The 22,099-nt window shown below is 39.6% G+C and overlaps 1 protein-coding gene across 1 annotated transcript; it reads left to right on the top strand.

Annotated features, from left to right (window-relative positions):
- Positions 1-18,359: 18,359 nt before the first annotated feature.
- LOC129348739 (cyclin-dependent kinase 2-interacting protein-like) lies at positions 18,360-21,824 on the top strand. Its single transcript, XM_055009808.1, has 5 exons — positions 18,360-18,387; positions 18,439-18,670; positions 19,888-20,041; positions 20,137-20,266; positions 21,449-21,824. The coding sequence occupies exons 1-5, from the start codon at positions 18,360-18,362 to the stop codon at positions 21,649-21,651; spliced, it is 747 nt and encodes a 248-aa protein (XP_054865783.1). The 3' UTR covers positions 21,652-21,824.
- The last annotated feature ends 275 nt before the right edge of the window (positions 21,825-22,099 follow it).

Here is a 22,099-nt window from a genome sequence, read left to right as displayed (position 1 = left end):
AAAATTTGGAAACAATTAATGGTGAGAACAGTGAGCAGCGCACAGTGCTTCAGCAAGTATGTACTGTGATAGACAAGTGAAAAGTAAAGAAACTGCCATTAGCTGTGTGTGCACTCCTATTACAACATAAAGCACCATTGTTGCTGCTCCTGCTATTGTTGCCAGGATCTGAAAATGGTTTCCAATATTTGAGCTCTGAGGCTTTCAGGCTGTATAACTTGATTAAGAGTGGGCTGATGCCATTCGACATCCAGCAGCAGAATTCTCACTTGGTTCATATTTGGCTTTGTGAGTTTTACGAGGTTAAGTATTTATTTTTTATACAGCTGAAACTGCATCATTTGAGGTATAAGACTGATGAATGACCTCCCATTGCTTTCTGGTTCTTTCTTATGCTTTTAGTTAATGAGTCGGGTGTTTTAACACACAGCGTGTTCACAAAAGAAAAAGAAAATTGGAGATTATTTATGACTTAGTCTCATAATTCTGAGATTTAATTCCAGAGATCTGAAAGAAAAGGCTCCGGTGGTTATCAGGACAAAAGCAAAACCTGATTTCATGCAATGAATACTATTTTTTTCAACAAAATATTTCGGATATAAGCTCTTGCAAGAGACAATAAGGATAGCTGTGCCATTAATTGAGTTATTAGCTGCAACTTGCAATACTAATCTGTAGAAAATTAACCACTTCAAAGCAGCTTTGCAAAAAATAGACCATTTATAATAACCATATTCTGTAAGAAAAAACAACAAAAACACCTTTTTTTTTCGTTGACTGAACTGCAGGCAGTGTTTGCACAGAGCAGAGAGGAGACAAAGCAATAATGCAAATAAATATCTATCACTATATCTGTTTTTTTCTGATATTAATAACCTTTTTTCATACTAAAGAAATCTTAACAACTGGAGGATTTTCAGGCAAGTTTTCAGGCAACCCCTTTGCATCTCCATCAGTGCATTGTACATTTTCTTGTAAATTTGAGTTTTCTCAAATGTTACAAAATCCTGACTGGCACATTAAAGTAAGTGAGAGGATTTACATGCCACTTCAAACCACTGGGATAAGCATACATGAGAAAAACCCAAATAAACAACTAATCTCTAATGTGAAATTTCATTTTCCATTTTCACAAAATGTAGGAGGCTCCTGGGAAACGATGTGCAGGTTGCTTGGTTGTCAAAAGACAGCATTTCCTCCCAAAGCGGGTCTGCAGTAGATTGAAACTTAACTCTGCATACGTGATTATTTTATGGTCTACAGGAAGCTATGGTTTGGCCCACAGAAAATTCTTTTGGCTAACGTTATTAACTGCTGCAGGCTAAAAAGCTCAGCAAATATTTCCGGAAACGAGGGGGTGGGCATGTCTGATCACTGTATCTCATATTATCATGATACAGCACCAATAAATTAGTCCTCCTACCCGCAGTTCCCACTTCTGTGTCCTGATTTCTCTGTGTGCGTCGCCGATTAAACCTGCCACAGGCTTCACAAGTTTCACCCAACCCATCCCTCTCCCTGTCTTTTCAGTCCACGTTTTCTGAAACTCACATGGAGCCTCTGTATTTGTTTTATTTTAATCTTTTCTCGCTTGTATCCTGCAGCTACTGAGTGAAACTTTGTGCTCATCTCCACATCTTCCCACCTCTTTGTGTCCTTCTCTTAACAACTCCTCCTTGCTCAGCCTGCTCTCCCTCCTCTTTTCTCCTCCAGTACGTTCTGTTCTGTTCCACCGGTGATGACTGGTCGTGTCACTGAGGCGTTGCCTCAGTCAATAGTCATCATCTTTCTATTGCACTGCTATTTCTTCATTTCGTCTCTTCGTATTTTGGCTCCACTGAAGGACCAGAGATTGTATCGGATGAAACAGGCTTGAAACTTTCGACTAAAGTGGGTAGTAAAACTGGACTTCAGCCACATGAACTCACCCAGGTGATGCCAACGCATAGAATGCAATTGTGCCAATTTGGGGGTTAGCTGCTGTTGTAAATAGCCTGAATCATATGCAGGATATCTGCAGTTTTCTTAAAAAATTTATTGAGTCTTAAAATGCAGTGATTGAGGTTTACTGAAATTTTGGCAACAAGTTTTCCCCTGTTTTATAAGATCATGAATGGAAACATTTCTGATAGCAAAAGTGGCTGTTGAGTCCTGTGGGTCTAAAAAAGTTAGAATTATTGTGTCGTATTCACTTGGGGGAAGCTGAGTCTCATTACACCCATCTCTGGTGTACACATTTCAACAATTCTTAGACTTAATAATTCAAAGAATGACCGAAATGGCAGCCACAACATTAAAACCACCTGTCGAATATTGTGTTGGTCCAGTAGCTCAGACCTGTTCTAGTTGGAAGGCTGGCCCAATGTTTGAGGCTCTTTGTCATGTTCCTCAAATTATTCCTGAGGGGTTGTTGCTGTGTACAGTGTAGCAGGGCTCATTGTTCTGCTGAGGGAGTACTGTTGCCATGGAGGAGCATACCTGATTTGCAGTAATGTTCAGGTGGATGGTACATGTCAAGGTAACATGCACATGAATGTGAGGAGCTCAAGGTTTGCCTTGCAGGGCATTGCAAAGTAACAGCAAGATCTGTTTTATTCACTTCAACCTGTCAGTGGTTTTAATGTTGTGGCTTATCAAGCCAGTCAAGCTAGTCTCTCTTGGTTACCCTGAACTGATCTAAAAAGAATTCTGAAAAGGTTTCACAAAGTCTGAGTAATTTTTTGAAAGGAGTAGGTATTCTTGAAACATTTTCCGAATGTTGCATTGAGAAAGTCCTTCCTATGTTATCATGTCCCAGTTTGGTCAATTTTACAGAAGAGAAAAAATCCTCTAAATATTACAGGAAAAATATTCTACCATTTGCTAATAGTTCACATTACAAGAAAGTTTTAGAAAAAGAACTTTCTGTCATCTGAGGCCTCAAGAACATCTTGAAAACATTTGTTGAATGTTGGTTCTTTTTTTGTTATCATGTAACATAATCTGACAGCATCCTCCCAACATCATCTGAAGGTTAAAATGTTGAATCTTAGTTCATGTTTAACCTCATAGGAACATTACTTGAAACAATAAATACCCTTAAATCGTTCTTTGGACATCAGATTAAAATCTTTTCTTCAAAACATTATAAGAACTTCTTGGTATCATTAGCCAATGCTGTACAAACATTGCCTGCTATCTGGGTAGTTTCTTCAATATGTAACCCAGCTGGAAAAACGGGTTAAAATAGAAATCCTTTGCAAATATTTAGATTATTAAGTTCTAAAATCATTCTTTTATTTCTCTTAATTTCACTGTTAAACACTACATTAGTGATAACCCAAGAATATTTGTTTTATTCATTTTTCCCCTACTGAATTTAGCGACATTTTTTTACAGTGCTACAAAAGGTGAGTTTTGACATTTTTTCACAGTGTAGTTGCGTGTGAGAGGAAAGCTTGCAATGCTTCCCGTGAGCGACAGTAGAGGTGTGCTATAGTTCAAGATTTGATATTGATCCGATTGTAAATAGAGGGCCAATATCGCCAATACCGATATTCCTGACTAAATTTTTCAGTATTCGGTAGGTTTTGAACAAAGGTTAGATGTTGCATATGGTCCACACCTGGAATGAAGATGGGGTTGTAAATGCGCACAGGGTCTAAGAATCAGACTAATTCCTGGGTAGGTTTTCTGTGTGTCCTTTAACACTATTATTTGACAGTTTGGTCAATATCTGTACAAAACCTCTGTCACTAAAATAGGAACTGCTGTTTTAAGAAGATTTTTGAATTGATTTTTTGCACAAAGTTTCTTTTGTAATGTTGAATATGATCTTTAAAAAAATCCCCCATGGTTATTGTCTTTCAAAATAAAGTGTGACAGACGTTGTCACTGGGTCACGCCCACCTAGTCCCACCTGGCTACAGGTGAAACACCTCACTGAACATTTGCTTATTGACAGACACTACATTTACCAGTGTTCCCTAAACGTCTCACAGTGCAGACTGCTGTAGATGCTGCCAGTGGCTGCGATGCTCAGACAGGTATGAGAGCAAAAACTACTTTGAAGTGTCATCCTTTCAGATTAGCGCAAGATGAAAGCGATTGATTTTACCCATTTGTTGTTTTCTATGTGCAGAGAAAACAGCGCACATAACCGTGTTACGTCTATAAAGAGTGGAATCCCTTTTTTAAATTTTAAAGACTGCAGTGAGTCGTTTTTGTATAGTGGTTAGAAGCTAAAATCATGATTGTGATTAATGATTATTTCATTTTGTAGCCCACCTATGGTTCTCGTCTTTGTAATTGGCTCACTGGTTCAGTATCTTCCTGCAGTCTGATCATCAGCTGTGTCTCAGTCAGACTCGCTCTCTGGGTCCGTGTACGGATCTGGTAATTGGATTTTCCGTTCTGACACGGGTATTGAAAAACAAAAAACGAGTGGTTATTTGATTTTCGTTTTAAAATACAAAAATTAAAATTGGAATACAAGGCGTTTTTCCTTTTCATGATCAAAAAGGGATATACGATTTTTTTTAAATGCATTGATTTTCGTTTTATATTTAGAATAACAAGAAAGTAAAATCAGTAAGAGATAGAAACGAAAAAAGGTCCGTTTTTTCATTTTCTGAGACCGGAAGTGGTCATCAGGAAGTGTGGAGCCAAACAGAGTACGGTGCATAGACTGTACATGCATTTTTTTCGTGAGTTTTCATGGTCAAAATGAGAGATCAGGTGGCCGATCTTAAAATAAATCAATACTGATTTTTTTATAGAGCGATAAAGTTTTGCGAAGCCAGGGGGCGGGACTACTTGATTGACAGTCTGGTCTGGAATGATTGACAGGTCCTATGGAGGAGGAGGCAGAGACTCTGCTCTCCTCGTTTGGATTAATTCTGATATAATAACTGTTGGTTTATTTATCAGTGGAGCAGCAGAACCTTTTCCACAGACAGTTTTTCTTCCTGTTGGCTTGTTTTAACCAGTTTTCTACCTTCGGCTGATTCTATCAGCAGACACTGAAAGGACCCTGATAGTTCGGTAAGTAAATGTTTATTTTCGTACCTGTGCCGCTTTTAATGCACTTTATATGCAGCGTTAGTGTCAGATATAATGTGTGCCATGCACTCCAGATGTTGGTGGAGTTTGTTTCAGTGTGTGTTGACCAGAGAAGAGAGTTAGCATAGTAAATATTAGCTTTAATGTTAGCGATGCTAACCAAGCTAGCTGCTCAGTCGTAGCCTGATTGAAGCTAACGTAGCATTAAGCTAACGATGTTTGTGTTGAGTTTCATGTAAACAGCTGAAGTGTGTTGTGTTTCTGTAATGCGGTTCATTAAGTTCATAAAACTGTGGCTGGTTGACATTAATGTAACGTTCGGGAAACTTCAATGTGATTGAAACAGTAATGTTAATGTTCTAGTTGTCAGTAATCAGCTTTAATTTGACACTAAAACAGAGCAGACTCTGATAGTTTTAAATGACATCAGTTTCATTAATTTGTTGAAAATTGTCTCATTTGTTGTTGTGATGTTGCTGCTGATTCATTAAAACCAGATGATCTGTGTTGAAGACACGTTTAGTTCTAGTATCAGAAGTACAAGAAGGAAAATGGAAGTTTGGTTCTGCTACATCAAAGATTTCAGGATTAAAATAACTAAATGAGTCTTTATGCCTCAAACTTTATTTTACAATCAAGAAATAATGAAATAATCACAGATAATAAAAATATAAATAGCAGAGGAAACCTGAGAGAATAATTTCCTGAAAAGTCTGTGAAGGAAAAGCAGCTTTTATCCTGAAAGATCAGAATCAGCTCCAACGTCTGCATCTGACAGCATCAAGTCAACCAGAAAGAAAAGAAAAAAGAAAATGACTTCTTTCTGATCACATCTGTTCTGCTGCTCACAGGCTGCTGCTGCTCACATTCTTCACATTTATTGTCCACTTTTAAAAGTTCAGCAGACAGGTGCTCTGCTTTGGAGTGTGACGATGTCGTCGGTGATGTGGAGAGTGAAGTTTCTGTTTCACCCACAGCGTGCTTTAGGGGAGCAGGGTCGGACTTGATGTTAGAAATACTGACCGACAGCTCAGATTTAACTGTCTGTAATTCCGTTTTGATGGACGTTAAACTTTCACTCAAAGCCGCCAGGAGCTGGGTCTTTAAAATAACCGCCGTCTCGTTACAGAGTGAAAGTAGCAGTTCCTCCTGAAGGTCAGAGATGGCAGCATCTGAGGGCTTCTTCAAAAGAAGACGTAGTTGATGAAGGCGTTCTGGAGCAGGACCAGAAAGACCATGACCAAGCAGCGTTGAGATCTTAGGCAGCATCTCCCTCAGGTGAGTGTCAACGGTGTTCACGGTCAGGTCTGTGGTAATCCCGTCAAAAAACAAAACAGAAAAAAAATGTAGATTATAAATCAACATGTAACCAAAGCACTCTGTGTATAACGCCATAGTATAGGATGTAGTTCAGAAAATGTCAAAGTATAGTATACTTTTCAAGAATAACATAGTATGGCCTGTAGTTCATAGTATAGCATGTCAGCAAAAAAAAAACATAGATTATTATGTGGTTCAAATTACGCAAAATGATAGGATGTTGCCTAAAATTGTCATGTATATGTGGTTCAAAAATGTCAGTGCAGTATATTGTCAAAATAATATGATTTTCAAGAAAACATCAGAGTATAATATGTCGTCTAAAAAATGCCATAGAATAATATTTCATTGCACAAGTAAAAGTATAGTAATTTTTAAAACTGTTCAAATTCTTATATGTTGCAAAAAAACAAAAAAAACTCAAACAAAAAAACGTCATAGTAATATGTCAAGTTAAAAAGCCTATAGTATAGCGTGTCGCTCTAAAAATGTCATAGTATGGCCTTTGGTCCAAAAAACGTCATGGTATAGCATGTCGCTCTAAAAATGTCATAGTATAGCATGTCGCTCTAAAAACGTCATAGTATAGCATGTCACCCAAAAAACGTCATAGTATATCCTTTGGTCCAAAAAACGTCATAGTAGAGCATGTCGCTCTAAAAACATTATAGTATAGCATGTTGCTCTAAAAACGTCATAGTATATCCTTTGTACCAAAAAATGTCATGGTATAGCATGTCGCTCTAAAAACATTATAGTATAGCATGTTGCTCTAAAAACGTCATACTAGAGCGTTTGGTCCAACAAACGTCATGGTATAGCATGTCGCTCAAAAAACGTCAGAGTATCGCCTTTGGTCTAAAAACGTCAGATTATAGCATGTCGTCCAAAAAACGTCATAATATAGCATGTCACTCTAAAAAGTCATAGCATAGCATGTCGCTCAAAAAACGTCATAGTATAGCATGTTGTCCAAAAAACGTCATACTATAGCATGTCGCTCTAAAATTGTCATGGTATAGCATGTCACCCAAAAAACGTCATCGTATAGCATGTCACTCAAAAAACGTCATAGTATAGCATGTGGCTCTAAAAATGTCCTAGTATAGCATGTTGTCCAAAAAAAGTCATCGTATAGCATGTTGCTCTAAAAACGTCATCGTATAGCATGTCGCACTAAAAACGTCATAGTATAGCAAGTCACTCTAAACACGTCATAGTATAGCATGTCGCTCTAAAAACATCATCGTATAGCATGTCGCTCTAAAAAAGTCATAGTATAGCATGTCGTCCAAAAATCGTCATCGTATAGCATGTCGCTCTTGAAACGTCATAGTATAGCATGTCGCTCTAAAAAGGCCATAGGATAGCATGTCGCTCTAAAAACGTCATAGAAAAGCCTTTGGTCCACAAAACGTTTTTTTGTCCTGGCTGTCTGAAGTAAACACTCCAGAAAGGTTTTGTTTGAAAAAAAAGTCATCATGAATTTTGGCGCAAAAAAACGCCATAGTACACTATGTCGAAAAAAAATGCGATTTTTCAACATGTTGTAAAATAGTGCCATATGATGAAATAATGTAAAGGAGGCCGTGAAAAACACTCCAGAAAGGTTTTATTTGAAAAAAAAATCATCATGAATTTTGGTGCAAAAAAAAACGCCATAGTATACTATGTCGAAAAAAAAATGCGATTTTTCAACATGTTGTAAAAACGTGCCATATGATGAAATAATATAAAGGAGGCCGTGAAAAACACTATGGTAAGGTTTTGTTTGAAAAAAAATCCTCATGAATTTTGGTGCAAAAAAAAACGCCATAGTATACTATGTCGAAAAAAAAAATGCGATTTTTCAACATGTTGTAAAATAGTGCCATATGATGAAATAATGTAAAGGAGGCCGTGAAAAACACTCCAGAAAGGTTTTCTTTGAAAAAAAAATCATCATGAATTTTGGTGCAAAAAAAACGCCTTACTATACTATGTCGAAAAAAAAATGCGATTTTTCAACATGTTGTAAAAACGTGCCATATGATGAAATAATGTAAAGGAGGCCGTGAAAATCACTCCAGAAAGGTTTTCTTTGAAAAAAAAATCCTCATGAATTTTGGTGCAAAAAAAAACGCCACAGTATACTATGTCGAAAAAAAATGCGATTTTTCAACATGTTGTAAAAATGTGCCATATGATGAAATAATGTAAAGGAGGCCGTGAAAAACACTCCAGAAAGGTTTTCTTTGAAAAAAAAATCATCATGAATTTTGGTGCAAAAAAAACGCCTTACTATACTATGTCGAAAAAAAAATGCGATTTTTCAACATGTTGTAAAAACGTGCCATATGATGAAATAATGTAAAGGAGGCCGTGAAAATCACTCCAGAAAGGTTTTCTTTGAAAAAAAAATCATCATGAATTTTGGTGCAAAAAAAAAACGCCATAGTATACTATGTCGAAAAAAAATGCGATTTTTCAACATGTTGTAAAAACATGCCATATGATGAAATAATGTAAAGGAGGCCGTGAAAAACACTCCAGAAAGGTTTTCTTTGAAAAAAAAATCATCATGAATATTGCCGCAAAAAAACGCCATAGTATACTATGTCGAAAAAAAAATGCGATTTTTCAACATGTTGTAAAATAGTGCCATATGATGAAATAATGTAAAGGAGGCCGTGAAAAACACTCCAGAAAGGTTTTCTTTGAAAAAAAAATCATCATGAATTTTGGTGCAAAAAAAACGCCTTACTATACTATGTCGAAAAAAAAATGCGATTTTTCAACATGTTGTAAAAACGTGCCATATGATGAAATAATGTAAAGGAGGCCGTGAAAATCACTCCAGAAAGGTTTTCTTTGAAAAAAAAATCCTCATGAATTTTGGTGCAAAAAAAAACGCCATAGTATACTATGTCGAAAAAAAATGCGATTTTTCAACATGTTGTAAAAATGTGCCATATGATGAAATAATGTAAAGGAGGCCGTGAAAAACACTCCAGAAAGGTTTTCTTTGAAAAAAAAATCATCATGAATTTTGGTGCAAAAAAAACGCCTTACTATACTATGTCGAAAAAAATGCGATTTTTCAACATGTTGTAAAAACGTGCCATATGATGAAATAATGTAAAGGAGGCCGTGAAAAACACTATGGTAAGGTTTTGTTTAAAAAAAAAAAAAAATCATGAATATTGGCGCAAAAAAACGCCATAGTACACTATGTCGAAAAAAAATGCGATTTTTCAACATGTTGTAAAATAGTGCCATATGATGAAATAATGTAAAGGAGGCCGTGAAAAACACTCCAGAAAGGTTTTCTTTGAAAAAAAAATCATCATGAATTTTGGTGCAAAAAAAACGCCTTACTATACTATGTCGAAAAAAAAATGCGATTTTTCAACATGTTGTAAAAACGTGCCATATGATGAAATAATGTAAAGGAGGCCGTGAAAATCACTCCAGAAAGGTTTTCTTTGAAAAAAAAATCATCATGAATTTTGGTGCAAAAAAAAACGCCATAGTATACTATGTCGAAAAAAAATGCGATTTTTCAACATGTTGTAAAAACGTGCCATATGATGAAATAATGTAAAGGAGGCCGTGAAAAACACTATGGTAAGGTTTTGTTTAAAAAAAAAAAATCATCATGAATATTGGCGCAAAAAAACGCCATAGTACACTATGTCGAAAAAAAATGCGATTTTTCAACATGTTGTAAAATAGTGCCATATGATGAAATAATGTAAAGGAGGCCGTGAAAAACACTCCAGAAAGGTTTTCTTTGAAAAAAAAATCATCATGAATTTTGGTGCAAAAAAAACGCCTTACTATACTATGTCGAAAAAAAAATGCGATTTTTCAACATGTTGTAAAAACGTGCCATATGATGAAATAATGTAAAGGAGGCCGTGAAAATCACTCCAGAAAGGTTTTCTTTGAAAAAAAAATCCTCATGAATTTTGGTGCTGTCAGAGGATTACCGCCTCCAGCGGGCTGACTCCAACCTGGATCACAGAACTGAGAGGAGAGAAACAGATCAAACACAGACAAAGAGATTTCTTGTACAAGGGCACCCTGCTCAGCTCACGTTCTGAGGCAGAGACGCGCCGAGCAGTTCCTTATCCCTTTATTTATAATAAAGCATAGGTTACAAAAAAGCAGAGGGTGGGGCGGTCCCACGCTCTGAGACAAAACATATGTGTGGTGTGAGAAGAAGAATTTTCTCGTGAGAATGAGAATGTTTAGCAGGTGAGGTGTATGTGTGTTGTGACTGTAAGCTGCATGTGTGGCAATGTGGTTACAACATACATTCTTGCGAGTGTACAGGCAAGTAGAAAACTACTGAAACTTAGCACAGAGATATATGATCATGTGAACACTCAATTTTCTTCTAACATTCCCTCCTGTTGGTCATCATGATTATATGCATTAATTCAATATTAAAGAACACAAAATAACATGATAAGGTAAACAAGATAAAATAGGATAAGAGACAGAGAGAAGTAATGACATAGGAAGTTCATTGGCCTAGTCACTAGAGTATTTACACAGAATCTTCTGCCTCGGAACCAGAATCCGTTGACGAGTCTGCACCTCCAGGTGCGTTATTGGTGTCGTCCTGAGGCAGATGTTGATATTGGGAAAACAGAATATGCATTTGTACAGCAACAAGGCGAGTAATACAAGATTTGATGCATGGGATTACACAAGTAGTAAAAATGCAGAGTAAAACTAGAATTACAATTAAAGGCATTGCTAAAGAAAGAATTTTCCCTCTCCAGTCTCCCCATGATAACCAATCCCAAAAACTCCATTCTCCTGTGAGGTCAACGTCATCCTTTTTCATATCTGCTAGTAGGTCATTAAGATGATTTACTGTGTTGGAAATGTTACCAGCAATGTCAGGTATGTATGTGCAGCACTGATCACCTATAACGTGGCAGAGGCCTCCCTGTGAGGCTAAGAGGATGTCCAGTGCCATGCGGTGTTGTATTAGAGTGGCACGTACAGCTGCAACCCATGGAGTGAGTGCAGCAAAACCGTCTGACACAACAGAAGTTAGATTTTCCAATTGTACATGTAATTTGTCAATGTTATAAGCATTATTAATGGTTCCCCACCATGGCAACGATCCTCCTAAGAATTTAGTTCCTTCTGAGGTTAAACCAACATCACGCTTTGGTCTATAATGAGGATAGTGATGAGTGCTATACTTTAATTCATTATATACCTGAATTGTAGGTGTGAGATACACAAGAGTGCAGATTCCACTCCAGTGTGGTGGCAAGGCCTGCCATAGGCCTCCATCATCAGATGGACCGTACACTTGGGTACCATTCAGAGTTAATGGGTCAGTCACCTGCAGAGAATACATAGGGCGGTTTTGGCCTGAGGAGGCATCCGCGTTGGTTTCTTCACTAGCCTATAGTGCCAGACTTGTCAGTCTGTGTCCCCAGACGCATCAGGCTAGTCCTGCATACTGTCCAGTAGACTGCCCTATAGGAAACTCTAGTCTTGGTCACTATGTATCTCTTTGACTGCCTCTGTTATTAGTTTACAATGTGATAGATGTATCCAGGATGGTCTCTCTGCTATTTTGATTGCGGTTGGTGTTGTTAATAGTACTTGGTAGGGTCCCTCCCACCTGGGTGTGTTCAACAAGTCTCTCATCCAGTCTGCTAGATTATTTTCTCTTTCTGATTTCACTAAATCAGAGTTAAAAGCTGGCATGGGAAAAGGTCGTCCATACACTATTTCAAAAGGGGTTAAACCTTTTTCTGTTTTAGTTATTCTCATCCACATTTTTACTAAGGATAAACAATCTGTCCATGGTCTCTTTGTTTCTTCTACTGCTTTTCTTAGCCTTTGTTTTATGGTGCCATTTGTTCTTTCCACCAGTCCTGCACTTTGTGGGTGATATGCACAGTGGTTTTTTAGAGACATTCCTAATGCTTCTGCTAGGTGCTGCACTGTTTCATTCACAAAGTGTGTGCCATTATCTGATCTAATTACTCGTGGTATGCTGTATGTTGGAATGTAATGTCCTGCTAGACATTTAGCCATGCTTAGAGCATCATTTTTCTTTAATGGGTAAATTTCAACCCATTTGTACAAAGCACATACAATGACTAATGCGTATTTTCCGTGTCTGGAGTCGCTTAATTCTATAAAATCCATATGTATGGTGTGAAATGGATGTGGAGGTGTAGGAAATTGTCCTCTTTTCGGTCTCTGATTTCCCTGTGAATTGTGTTTTTGACAAATCATGCACTTTGCAACATGTTGTTTAGCAGAAATTTCAAAATTTTTAAAATTTTGTGTTACCCTCCCTCCTGTTGAGACATGGTAACACCATGGCTCACCAAAGCTGCTGTGGCATGCAATGATTTAGGAAGGATAGGTTTACTGTCAATATGCAAAATGTCATCTTTTGTGGTCGCCCCTCTTTTGTGTCAAGTTTTTTGTTCAGAGATGGGAGCAGATAGTTGTGCATCTTTCAACAGTTCACAATTCAGAGATGGGAAAAGAGCTATGTCATAAAAGCGGCAGCTTTTGCAGCTAGATCAGCTTTGTTATTTCCTCTAGTAATGGAGGAATCATCATTTTGATGAGCAGCATATTTACACAAAGAAAGTGAGGTGGGTAGTGAAACTGCCTCTAAGAGTGTTAACATCATTCTACTGTGGGTGAGTGGCTTCCCAGTTGCTGTGGTTAAGCCACGATGTGCCCAAACACGTGAAAAATGATGCACAGAGTCAAAAACATATTGACTATCAGTCCAAATGCAAATGTCTTTCCCTTCGGAGAGTTGACACGCTCGAGTGACAGCATGTAATTCAGCTGTTTGAGTTGAGAAAGAAGGAGGAAGTGAACCAGACTCAATAAGTGTGGTTTCTGTAGTTACTGCGTAGCCCACACGGTTCCTTCCTTTTTCATCTTTCTGTGCAGAGCCATCAACAAACAGGTGCTGTTGTTGAGGCCGTGGTGTTTTAAAAATGTCATCACGAGGCGCAGTTTCATGCTCCACCTCAGTTTTACAACAATGATGTGTTCCATCTAATGGAGTAGCAAGCATGCTCGCAACATTAACCTTTTTGCATTGAGTGTAGGAGATTTGAGGATTAGATAACAGAATGGAAATGAGGCTTAGCAGTCTTGTGTTTGTAATAAATGGTAATGGTGTCTGTAATAAGACTAAAGGAACATTGTGTTCAACTTTGATGTCTAATGTGTCAAAACAATATCAGAACTAGCTTCTATAGCTTCAGCTATAGCTGTGCATGCTTGCACGCAGGTAGGTAAGCCAGAAGCCACTGCATCCAACTTTTTAGAATAGAATGCTAAAGGTCGGTGTTTTACACCAAAAGGTTGTGTAAGTACCGCTGACATAAATCCCTGATGCGATGAGACAAATAAAGTGAATGGTAGAGAGTAATTTGGGAAAGCTAGCACTGTATCTGATTGCAAATACACTTTCAACTTTGTGAAACAGTCTATAGTTTCAGGTGTCCACTGTATTTTGTCTATCATGGTCATCTGTTTCCCATGTATTAAATTCTGTAGTGGCTGAGCACTTTTAGTATAGTCAGGAATCCACGTTCTGCAGTAGTTACACAAACCGAGGAATGACATCATTTGTTGTTTGGTTTCAGGTTGAGGAGTATTCAAAATGGCCATTCTGTGAGAGAATATGACCTAGATATACAACCTCAGGTTGGCAGAGTTGAATTCTCGTTTTAGAGACCTTATGACCTTCAGTATACAGGTGTTGTAACACTGTCAACGTGTTTCTTTCACAGTCTTGTTTGGTATGTCCAGTTATTAATATGTCATCGACATATAGTAAGTACTGACCGTTTATCAGGGGGGAACACCTAGTCATAGAGGCACGCAGAGCTTGGGAATACAAAGTTGGGCTATTTGTGAAACCTTGTGGAAGTCTGGTATAGGTATACATTTGACCATTGTATTGGAATGCGAATAAATCTTGGGATTCTCTGTCCAATGGAACAGAGAATAATGCATTGGATAAATCTACAACACTAAACCATTTGTCTCGAGAGCCTATACTGTTCAAAAGAGTATGTGGATTGGCTACTTCCACAGGTTCGGGTTCTACTATAGCATTTACTGCTCGTAGATCTTGAACCATTCTCCATTTTCCATTTGCCTTTTTTACAGGAAAAATAGGAGTTTTGCAAATAGGTGTGTCAGTTTTTCGTAGTATTCCTGCCTTCAACATGTCCTCTATGACTGGTCCTATACCCTCCTGTGCTTCCTGAGTCAGTGGATATTGTTTTAATTTTGGTCTGTCTGATTTGACTAATTTCACTTTTATAGGATCCTGATCTTTTATTAATCCACATCTGTCGGGCTTGTAGACCATAATGCAGATGGTAACGCACCTAATAATTGCATATGCTCTAATGACAGTGCAAACTGTGGTTTTTCTAATGGTCAGTTCTTTTCATCTAGGTGTGTCTGTGGCGTGACTCCTACATACAGTCTCAAAACCTTTTTCCTAATTTGTGTGTTTTTGCCTGTACTCCAACCATCATCATCAGGTTTTGAATAGTCATCTCTTTTGGCTTTCTCCAACATAAAAGGCATGTTTCACCACTGGTGACTCTTAGTTTTTGTCAACGAGACATGTGCAGGTGTGATTTTGCTTATTGATTTTAGTTCCTGTCCCATTATTACTGAACAACAGGAATCGCCTGATGCCAGAACATACATAGCTTGGAGACAGATAGTGTGGCATTTTACTGCATGCACTCTCTTATCATATTGTTCATCTGGTCCAGGATCCTTTTTATATCGCAATGTGCAATGCAGGTCGGAGGGTGCCATGGAATCAATCACATCTGGACTCCGGGGAGTTTCTTCCAACTTGTCTTTTGCCATAGTTAGTAGGTGGCGAGATGTAGGCTCATCCACCAGGTCTAAACTCCAAAAGAAATGTGGAACACCTGCTCCTTCCACCAGACATGCAGTTTGTAGTGTAACTGCAGTCATTTTACCATCTTTGTCGGGGATAACTCCAATATTCAGTTTAACCATGGTATCTCGTCCTAATAGGTTTACTGGACAAGATGAATCCACTAATACTGACATTTTGGCGCTGTTGTTGCAGTCTGGATCTAGAATGGTGGCAGGATGTGTGGTTCTAAGAGGAGTCACATGTCCTGATGCAGATTTTACTCAAACTACATTGTTGGAGAGTCTCATCACAGGAAAAGTCTCTCTAAGAACTGTAGTACATGCTCCTGTGTCACATAAGCAGTTAAAAACTTTGCCATTTATCAAAATTGGTTTAGTGGGTGAGTCCTTATCATGCGCTGCTTTAACCATACTGAAAATATCAAGCTGGGTGTCAGTATCACTCTGTTCTCGCTCTTTCTGTATGTGACCTTGTGTGTGTGAGCTTGTTTGTGCAGCTGAGCTGGGCTGTGTTTTCTTATTTTCAAGTGTAGTTGCATTTTGCACAAGCTGCACTTCTTGTTCCCTATCTGAAACAGGTGTTACTACCTGTTTTCTGTCATCATCAGCCACTAGTCATACTTGTGTGGGTTTGTGTCTGCACTCTCTCGCGATGTGTCCTGGCTTGTGACAGATATAGCACAATTTTTGCTCACGATCTTTCTGTTGTTGATCTGAGTCTTCTGTGCGTGTCTGATAATGTCCACGCAAATGGCCTTTACCACGGCCTCTACCTCTTCTCCTAGGATAGTTCTGTCTGTGGCTGTAGGCTACAAGGTTTTCAGTTACATAAACTGAGCTTTGGGTTTGTTTTTTTTTTTTCTGTACCCCTTCAGCATGAGTAGCTTGGTTAACAGCCTGTGTTACTGAGCCTGTGTTTTGGTCTGCCCAGTGTTTTTCCACATGGTATCTTAATGGTGGGAGTAATCCCTTTAAGAAATGCATTTTTAATTGCTGTTGATAAGGAGATCCCTCGGCTTCATCCTACTGGATGCCTGAATTGGCTCTAAACACTTTTTCCAACCTGTGTTTATATTCTGCTGCCAATTCTCCTTCTTTTTGTTTGGTTTCTCCTATGGCTGCATAATCCACCCTCACTGGCCACTCGAGGCGAACCCTGTCTAAAAGGTCAGCTATTTGTTTGAGCATATCTGGGCTGTCATATGTTAGAGGGCTTCCTCTAGTGTCCAGTCCTATATAGTCTCCCCGTACTCTTCCCCAGTCTGAGGTCAGAACGTCCTGTAAACACTGTTGTAGTTCTGTACCATTTAATCTGTAGCTCACTCTAAGTCCTTGCATGCCATTGATAAATTCGTTCAGACCATCTTTTGGGTGTGGGATACCCGATGTGGCTTTCTTTCTGTCATGATTACTCCAAGGTCTGTAAACCAGCATTGTTGGTTGTACGTCTACAATGGGTCCACCACGGTCGTCTTGCTCGCCCGTAGGTTGGCCAAACCTCGGGTTTGCAACTTCTATAAGTGGACATAGTCGAAGTGAGTCGGTCCGCAGTCGTCGCAGTCCTCTATATCCTTGTCAATGTCATGTCCTGGTCTGAAACGGCGTACCGTTTGTTCTAAGTCATTGTGTGGATATAGGTTAGGTTCTTTGAGTTTCTTTATTTTTCTTTTTCCTTTTCTCTCTCGCTCCTGTGCACGAGTTCTAGCTCGCTCCGTCAGCTCCCTCTGTTTTTTCTCTGTCTCGTCTTGTTTTACTCCTCTGCTTGGACTTGACCTTGGCTCCTGTTTATCTGCAGCTTCATTTTCTTCTACTCTGGTTTGTGCTCTCTGCCTATTCACGGCTGTTTCTTCATCTGTTTTCACTAGAGCTGCTGCGATTTTTATTGCCTTTTCCTTGTTTTCTTTTCCTGTCTCTGTTTACCCCTTCGCAGACATTCTTCTAACCATTTGTCACTTGCTTCATATTCTTCTGTTCTCTTGCCCTTTTTCTTCTTTTTCGTTATTTGAGATATTTCTGTTTTTAGATCGACTTGGAGACGCAGGACATCTTTAGTGTCCAGTTTTCCAGTGCAATTATGTTTTCTTATCCATCTTATGCTTATCTGGCCTGCTCCAGGGAGGCTTTTTCTCCATGAACAGACCGTCCTTGGATAAAGGTTGCGATGATTTACTCCCCATCTTCTCTGTCTATGTCAGAACACTCCAATTTAAAAACTATTTCTTCTGCTGTTTCTAGGTTAATTTCTCTGTTATTTACTGTTATTCCACCGCTCTCATAAAATGTTTCAACTTGTAAATCTACTAGTAGAGAGTTTATTGACGGAGGAGTCCAGAAATATTTAGTTTTTATTTCTCCGTCTTTAGATACAAAATGGATAATTACCAAACTTTTTAATTTTACACTATGAGGGTTCCTCTAAGGATGTCACAAACATGAGGTGAAATTGAGTGAAGTTCCTCCACCAAGCTTCTACAGTAACTAATTTACTGCGGGCAGAGCTTACTCAAAACACCGTTTGTACGTGATCCTTATTGGATAAAATAAAAAATTGAGATCGCAAACTCACTAGAGTTTTTTAATGAGCGTTTCTCAAAACACAGAACACAAACAGACTCATTCACTCCTATTTACCGCTGACTGGGTATTTTGTAACAGTACTGACTGACTGTTCTGTAGCTACTTATCTGGGACTTTTGCACTCATTCACTAAGAACTTTTGTGCTCATCCAAGGGACTTTTGGACTCATCCATTATGGACTTTTGTCCTCATCCAGACTAGTCTTTTCTGGGACTTTTGCACTCATTCACTAGGAACTTTTGTGCTCATCCAAAATCGATTTTATGGGACTTTTGAACTCATCCACAAGGGACTTTTGTTCTCATCCAAGCGCTTTGTCCAAGTATATTAGGACTTCTATGCTCATCTTGAGCGCTCCCTCTTGGAGCCGAGGTTTCTGTTATGGCTAAAACTCGAAAACCCAGAATTTTATTTACGGCTAAAATTCATAAACCCATTCACTCTCTTTGCGTGTGGATACTCACTCTCGTTCTAGTGATCTGTAGTTCGGATGGAAAAACCAGAGAATCACCGTGAGGGTTGGTTCTAACCCTGGCCCAGGTCCGAATTCACGTCCTGGGTCTTTTCAGGCACCCTGGGTGACTGGCTGTCGACAGACTTCAGGTTAACCACTCAGCGGGATCTCAGGCTTCTCATCCTTAGGTCGCTGGTTCGAATCCGGCTCGAAGGACCAAGAATTATGTCAGAGGATTACCGCCTCCAGCGGGCTGACTCCAACCTGGATCACAGAACTGAGAGGAGAGAAACAGATCAAACACAGACAAAGAGATTTCTTGTACAAGGGCACCCTGCTCAGCTCACGTTCTGAGGCAGAGACGCGCCGAGCAGTTCCTTATCCCTTTATTTATAATAAAGCATAGGTTACAAAAAAGCAGAGGGTGGGGCGGTCCCACGCTCTGAGACAAAACATATGTGTGGTGTGAGAAGAAGAATTTTCTCGTGAGAATGAGAATGTTTAGCAGGTGAGGTGTATGTGTGTTGTGACTGTAAGCTGCATGTGTGGCAATGTGGTTACAACATACATTCTTGCGAGTGTACAGGCAAGTAGAAAACTACTGAAACTTAGCACAGAGATATATGATCATGTGAACACTCAATTTTCTTCTAACACTAAGGTAATGGTGCTGCATTTGCTATAGTTAATGCAGTACAAGTATATGAATTGTCATGTGTCTGAGGTAAAAGTACTACAGTTATTAGAGTTATTACAGAAACTGCAGTAAAAGTACAGTTACTGCAGCTGATGCAGTACCAGTAGACAAGTCATAATGTGACTGAAGTAAAAGTATTACATTTATTACAGTTACTGCAGTAGAAACACATGAGCTTTGTGACTGAGGTAAAAGTACTAGAGTGACTATAGTTACTTTAGTTACTGAAGTACACAAGTCCTCATGTTAGTGAGATCAAAATGGTACACTTACTAAAGTATAAGTACGAAAGTTATCTGAAGTAAAGGTACTAAAGTTACTATAGTTTTTGCAGTACAAGTACATAATGGGACTGAAATAAAAATACTACATTTTCTATAGTTACTGCAGTACAAGTGCACAAGTTGTCATGTGACTGAAGTAAAAGCACTACAATTACTGCTTACAAGTACACACATGAGCATATGACTGAAGTAAAAATACTACAGTTACTAGAGTTGTTACAGACACTGCAGTACAAGCAGACATCATAAGTGATTGAAATAACAGTACTACACCTGTTACAGCTGCTGCAGTATAAGTAGACGAATCTTCATGTGGCTGAAGTAATAGTACTGCAGTACTAGTACACATGTTTATGCAGGCAGACTGGATTCATTTTGTGGTTTTGATTTCTGAATTTTCAACATAATGTTTCTAAAATGTTTGTTATTGATCGTTTATCGGAGGAAGTACTTTACTGTTCACCGTAGAAGTAATCTGATTACTGTGAAGTACTACAGTACTGTACTCTGCTGTGTACTGCGTATCTGTCTGATGTAGAACTATTAAATGTTTGCACTGAAACAGGTGTTTTTTCTCCTTCAGCTCACAGAGTGATCGACTGCTGGTGGACGAGTCTTCATCTTCATCATCTTCATCATCTTCTTCATCTTCATCATCCTCAGCGTCGCAGCAGGCGGCTGCAGCTGCAGAGCTGCAGGACAAATGCATCAAACTGCAGGAGGTCGTCGACAAAATGGTGACGCTTCGCTTGACATCGTTCATGTGACAAAGAGACGGGTGAGCAGACAGGTGAGGAGACAGGTGGTCACGATGTCGTCTTCTTCCTGTCAGGTCGCCGTGGTAATGAAGATGGAGCGTCTGGTGACGTCACAGCAAGGCATTCAGGACCTGGAGGAGTTTCAGTTTGGACCCGAAGGCAGGAAGATTCCTCTGTTCCACAGCTGGAGCTCCAAACAGCTGGGTGAGTCCACCTGCAGCACACCTGGCTGATGCCAACACACACCTGGCTGATGTCAACACCACCTGGCTGATGTCAACACACACCTGGCTGATGTCAACACACACCTGGCTGATGTCAGCACACACCTGGCTGATGCCAGCACAACCTGGCTGATGCCAACACACACCTGGCTGATGCCAACACACACCTGGCTGATGTCAACACACACCTGGCTGATGTCAGCACACACCTGGCTGATGCCAACACACACCTGGCTGATGCCAACACACACTGGCTGATGCCAGCACACACCTGGCTGATGCCAACACACACCTGGCTGATGCCAACACACACCTGGCTGATGTCAACACACACCTGGCTGATGTCAGCACACACCTGGCTGATGCCAACACACACCTGGCTGATGCCAACACACACCTGGCTGATGCCAGCACACACCTGGCTGATGCCAACACACACCTGGCTGATGCCAACACACACCTGGCTGATGTCAACACACACCTGGCTGATGCCAGCACACCTGGCTGATGCCAACACACACCTGGCTGATGCCAGCACACACCTGGCTGATGCCAACACACACCTGGCTGATGTCAGCACACACCTGGCTGATGTCAACACACACCTGGTGACTGCAGCAGCACTGAATCTGATCCGAACTGATCACAGCAGCCCAAAGCCCTGATCAGTGGAGCTCAGATACCAGGATTCAATGGAGCTACAATGAATGCAGACGAAAATGACCACAAAAAGACACAAAACAACAACAGAGAGACACAAAATGACCACAAAGAGACACAACACAACCAAAGAGTCACACAACCACAGAACTGAAAAAATATGTCCACATTTCTCAAAATATGTCCAAAGTGATATGAAGCTTGTCCAGAATTACTCGAAATTTGCCCAGGAAGATAAAAAAAAATGTCCAAAATGTCTAAAATGACAATCAGAAACTCAGAAAGGACTTAAAATTAGTCTAAAATGGCATAAAAATGTTCAGAATTTGTACACAATTATGAAAAAATGTCTAAAATATTATAAACTGGTCCAGAATGATTGCAGAAATGATGGGAAATGTCCATTAAAAAGTGATGAAGCTGGACCCACCGCTATGGACTTAAAGGACCTGGAAATATTCACAGTATGAGGGTAAAACTTTGCTTCTCCGTGCCCTTTCAGAGGAGTCGTGTCACTTCCTGTTGGCTGCCTACAGCCAGGAGCTGCAGCTCAAACGGACCATCCTACAGGAAGTGGCCCACACCATGACCCCTGACCTCTGCCTCGTCTACCTGTCCTGCTGGCTCCACCAGCCCTTCATCCCCCCCCACAGCCGGCTGACGCTGGAGGCTCTGCTGCTGGAGACTGGACACCGGCCGCTATGACACCTGCTCACCTGTGTGACATCAGCTCACCTGGTTCACTGATTGGCTGCAGGAAGCTTCAGTCACCAGAACTCACGGTGTGTTTACAGACGACTCTTTCATTGTGTGTTCTGGACTTTGTTGTTGCAATTGTTGTAATACTCACTGAAAATACAAATACTGCAGTATAAATATGTGTTTCTACGTCCATCAGAAGCTACATCAGATCATCAGACTGAGGTTTTAACCAAAGTTTATCAAAAGAGAATTAATTCATTTAATAAAAAACGTTTACTGAAGAAGCTGCAGGTTAAAACGAAACCAGCTGAGTTTGAGATCAGAGCCGGAAAACCAAAAGACGTCAGAGGACAGTTGGAATGTGGACAGACTGTGGTGAAAGATAGAAAGACATGTTGTTGTGGACAGATGCATCAGAGGACAGTTTTAATGTGAACCTGGAGACATTAAC

The sequence above is a fragment of the Amphiprion ocellaris genome, chromosome 4 (assembly GCF_022539595.1).
Source record: "Amphiprion ocellaris isolate individual 3 ecotype Okinawa chromosome 4, ASM2253959v1, whole genome shotgun sequence".
Lineage (NCBI taxonomy): Eukaryota > Metazoa > Chordata > Actinopteri > Pomacentridae > Amphiprion > Amphiprion ocellaris.
The sequence above is the reverse complement of the archived record's forward strand: the minus strand, read 5'-3'. Positions and strand labels throughout refer to the sequence as shown.

Excerpts from the sequence above, each read along its gene's own strand:
- LOC129348739 (XM_055009808.1), top strand. The coding sequence starts at position 18,360 with ATGGAAAAACCAGAGAATCACCGTGAGG. Across the intron at positions 18,388-18,438 it reads ACCAGAGAATCACCGTGAGG|GCACCCTGGGTGACTGGCTG; the intron begins GTTGGTTCTAAC and ends GGGTCTTTTCAG. Across the intron at positions 20,267-21,448 it reads CTGGAGCTCCAAACAGCTGG|AGGAGTCGTGTCACTTCCTG; the intron begins GTGAGTCCACCT and ends GTGCCCTTTCAG.